This window comes from Bison bison, unplaced genomic scaffold, assembly GCF_000754665.1.
Source record: "Bison bison bison isolate TAMUID 2011002044 unplaced genomic scaffold, Bison_UMD1.0 scf7180017864352, whole genome shotgun sequence".
Classification (NCBI taxonomy): domain Eukaryota; kingdom Metazoa; phylum Chordata; class Mammalia; order Artiodactyla; family Bovidae; genus Bison; species Bison bison.
The window spans coordinates 1,782,390-1,786,367 of record NW_011494924.1 but is presented as its reverse complement, the minus strand read 5'-3'; the positions used below and the strand labels follow the sequence as shown (position 1 = coordinate 1,786,367).

General features: G+C 44.3%; 1 protein-coding gene across 2 annotated transcripts in view; it reads left to right on the top strand.

Annotated features, from left to right (window-relative positions):
- GSS (glutathione synthetase) overlaps positions 1-3,978 on the top strand; it is a 25,862-nt gene that overhangs the window by 1,527 nt on the left and 20,357 nt on the right. For both annotated transcript variants that reach the window (XM_010854890.1, XM_010854889.1), the window contains exon 2: positions 1,390-1,524. In XM_010854890.1, the coding sequence (XP_010853192.1) occupies positions 1,396-1,524 (129 nt within the window). In that variant the 5' untranslated portion in view covers positions 1,390-1,395. The remainder of the gene's footprint in view (positions 1-1,389; positions 1,525-3,978) is intronic.

Here is a 3,978-nt window from a genome sequence, read left to right as displayed (position 1 = left end):
AGAGTCACAGGTGCTAGTCTTGGCTTCGCCACAAGGCTGCTGCGTTACCTCTGACAAGTATTCTCACTGTAAAATGGGTACAGCCAGAAAAGAAGCTCCCACATATAAAACTCCGAACACTGCTAAGGCACTGCACACAGATTTTTTTTTCATTTAATCGACACACTGTCCTTATTTATAAAAGAAGGAATTATTATGGCTTCGAACCCATCTGACTGACCTCAGAGTTTCGGTCTCTCCTATGACTGCCCTTATCTGTGTCTCACCTGAGAGGACCCTTTTGAAATCACATGCTCATTCTTTCAATGCATTGTGCTGAGGCCCACAGACTTTCATGATTGGTTTAACACCAGTTCTGTCATGGGGAATGGGGGATGGAGCCAAATATGATGGAGGTCATTCTCCAGCTCTCTTCCTGTGACCACTGAGCTGAGCAGCCGTGTTCTGTCCACAATTTTTCTTTCCGATCTTCTTAAACCCCTGGGCCTGCTGCAAAGTCAGTGAGTGTCAAAGTGTGAGTTGGTTCACCCGATGTGTCTGTGGCAGCCAGTGGGACTCCTATTACACTGGAAACTTGGGTTTCAGTTATTCCTATCCTGCTAATATGACTTCTCAGAAATGTTTTCTGTGTTTGGTTCTGCGATGATAGATGTCCATACAAGGAATGTCATCATTTCCTGCTAGTGGTTTTGCCTCTGGTTAGTATGAGGGAGGGGTTCACTTTATTTGCATTTAATAGTATTCCGAAGAGGACTCCTTTCCCCCACTCTTGCATAATTTATTTGAAACCTGCCTACGTGGGTTGTTGAAGCTAGAAGGGGAATTAACAATATGTTGCAGTGGTTCCCATTCCAGGAATATTTATTTTAAAAAGAGAGCTTCAGCTCTTCCCTCCGCTTAGACCTCTTGAATCAGAATCTCTAGCAGGGCCTAGATCTGTATTCTTTTCCAAACTCTGTAGAGTATTCAGCTGGTTTGGAAACCATGGCCTAGTTCAGACCCCTTATTTCACAGGTAGAGAAGCTGCAGTTCTGGGAAGAGAAAGAACTTGTCCCATTCATATATGACATTAGCGCCTCTCTCTCCAATGAAAAGCATTGGGCTGGGAGTTCAGAGACCTGGGTTCAAGTCCAGGTCTTGCTAGTCATTATCTTGAGCAAGTCACTTCATCTCTCTGAGCCTCCACTTCCTTACTGGGAAAATAATGCTGTCATTGTATTAGGACTCAAAAGAGAGACTGTCAATGGAAATGCTTTGTCAGACTTTCCATTTTGCACTCATGGAAGTTGTTCAGAGCTGCCAGCCAATGTTCTCTTCCCTGTACCACACTGCCAGTTGCTGGGCCCCAGGCCATCTGTCACTAAGCCCTCCTCTCTCCTTCTGTTGTAGGTTGGGATGGCCACCGGCTGGGGGAGCCTCTTGCAGGATGAACAGCAGCTGGAGGAGCTAGCAAGGCAGGCTGTGGACCGGGCTCTGGCTGAGGGTGTGTTGCTGAGGACCTCACAGGCACCCAGCTCCTCTCATGTAAGCCTCTGACCCCTCTTCTCAGCACTGACCACACAGCTTAGATCCTACAAGGCCCCTGCTAGGCTGGAGGCAGTTCCTTTGGACTTAAAGCCCACATCTCTTTTGCTTTATTTATTTTTTTTTTCCCAGTAGCTTCAATTTATCTCTATAAGAGATAAATTTATCTTATCTTGAAGTGAAGTGAAGTGAAGTTGCTCAGTCGTGTCCGACTCTTTGCCACCCCGTGGACTGTAGCCTACCAGGCTCTTCCCTCCATGGGATTCTCCAGGCAAGCGTACTGGAGTGGGTTGCCATTCCCTTCTCCAGGGGATCTTCCTGACCCAGGGATCGAACTCCGGTCTCCCACATTCCAGGCAGACGCTTTAACCTCTGAGCCACCAGGGAAGCCCTGGTCTTATCTTAATTTATCTTAATTTTATCTCTTAAATTTATCTCTATCTCTATAAAATTTCGGAGAAGGCAATTGCAAGCCACTCCAGTACTCTTGCCTGGAGAATCCCATGGATGGAGGAGCCTGGTGGGCTGCAGTCCATGGGGTTGCTACGAGTCGGACACGACTAAGCGACTTCACTTTCAGTTTTCACTTTCACACAGTGGAGAAGGCAATGGCAACCTACTCCGGTGTTCTTGCCTGGAGAATCCCGGGGACCGCAGAGCCTGGTGGGCTGCCGTCTATGGGGTCGCACAGAGTCGGACACGACTGAAGCGACTTAGCAGCAGCAGCTATAAAATTTATCTCTAAATTTATCTCTGTAATATTAAAAAGCATCATGCTTTAAGCTGAGTAATCAACTTTAAGTCTAAAGAGCTTAAACTGTGACTTAGGCAAGTTACTTAGCCTCTCTCAGCTACAGTTTCTTCAAATATAAAAAAGAGATAATAATGGGGCCTACCTTATGGAGTTGGTAAGAGAATTAGAAGGTAATTCACATGAAGCACCTTGTCCAGTAAACTTATTTTTTAAGATCCCCTAGTCATACTACCTTCCCTGTAATTGGTTTGTGGTATATCCTTCCAGGTTTTCCTCTGTGCATTTATATACATATATAAGTATATAAAGAAGGGCTTCCCAGGTGGCACTAGTGGTAAAGAACCCGCCTGCCAATCCTGGAGACACAGAAGATGCAGGTTCGATCCCTGGATCGGGTAGATCCCCTGGAGGAGAGCATGGCAACCCCCTCTAGTATTCCTGCCTGGAGAATCCCATGGACAGTCAATAGTGTCACAAAGAGTTGGACACAACTAAGGAGACTTAGCATGCACATATATAAATAAATGCAGTTGACCATTGGATTAGAGGATTAGAGGTGTCTGCCCTCTGCACAGTTGAAGATATGCGTGTAACTTACAGTCGGCCCTCCATATACATGGTTCCTCTGTATCAGAGGTTCAGCATTCACAGATTCAACCAACCTTAGATCATGTAGTACTGTAATATTTACTGTGGAAAAAAATTATGTATCAGTGGACTTGTGCAATTCAAACCCATTGTTGTTCACGGGTCAACTATATGTAGTTTTTAAGAAACAAGCTGGATCACGTATATTATTCTATGAGGTATATGTTTGTTTTTCATTTAGCAATCTGCCTTAGAACTCTTTCCAACTGCCTTCATTCTGATGCATAGCATTCCAAGTGTGAATGGATCACAGTTTAACTTTATGGATGGCTATTTTGGTGATTTCTCATGTTTTATGATTCCATAAAGCCCTACAGGGAACAATCACATGCGTGCCTGTTTGGGCACCTGTATGAATGTTTCTCTAGGGTTGATACATAAAAGTAGAACTGCTTATTCTAAACCACATCTTAAAACAAACAAACAAAAAAATCTCATCCCTTTAAAAAGAATTTGTTTTGTGACCAGGTAAGACATTTTCGGAGAAGAAAATGGCACCCCATTCCAGTACTCTTGCCTGGAAAATCCGTGGACGGAGGAGACTGGTAGGCTGCAGTCTATGGGGTCGCTAAGAGTCAGACACGACTGAGCGACTTCACTTTCACTTTTTACTTTCATGCATTGGAGAAGGAAATGGCAACCCACTCCAGTGTTCTTGCCTGGAGAATCCCAGGCACAGGGAAGCCTGGTGGGCTGCCGTCTATGGGGTCGCACAGAGTCGGACACGACTGAAGCAACTTAGCACAGCAGCAAGACATTTTCATGGTTTGAAACTCAAAAGGTGCAAGAGTTTACAGTTCAGTCCTCCCTTCCACATTCCCTAACCACCCAGTTCTCCTGCTCTAAAGGCAACCTGTGTTTCAGTATTCTTGTTTATTCTTTATTACCTTACTCTTAACAAGAAAATATGTATGTATTCCTTTTTCCCATTTTTTTACACAAAGAAGTGTGTTAGACAAACTCTTCTGTGACTTAACACATACCTTATAATTATCCCCATTAGTGGCTAAAAAGTTGCCACCATCTTTTTTTTTTTTTTTTTTTTGCCCCGT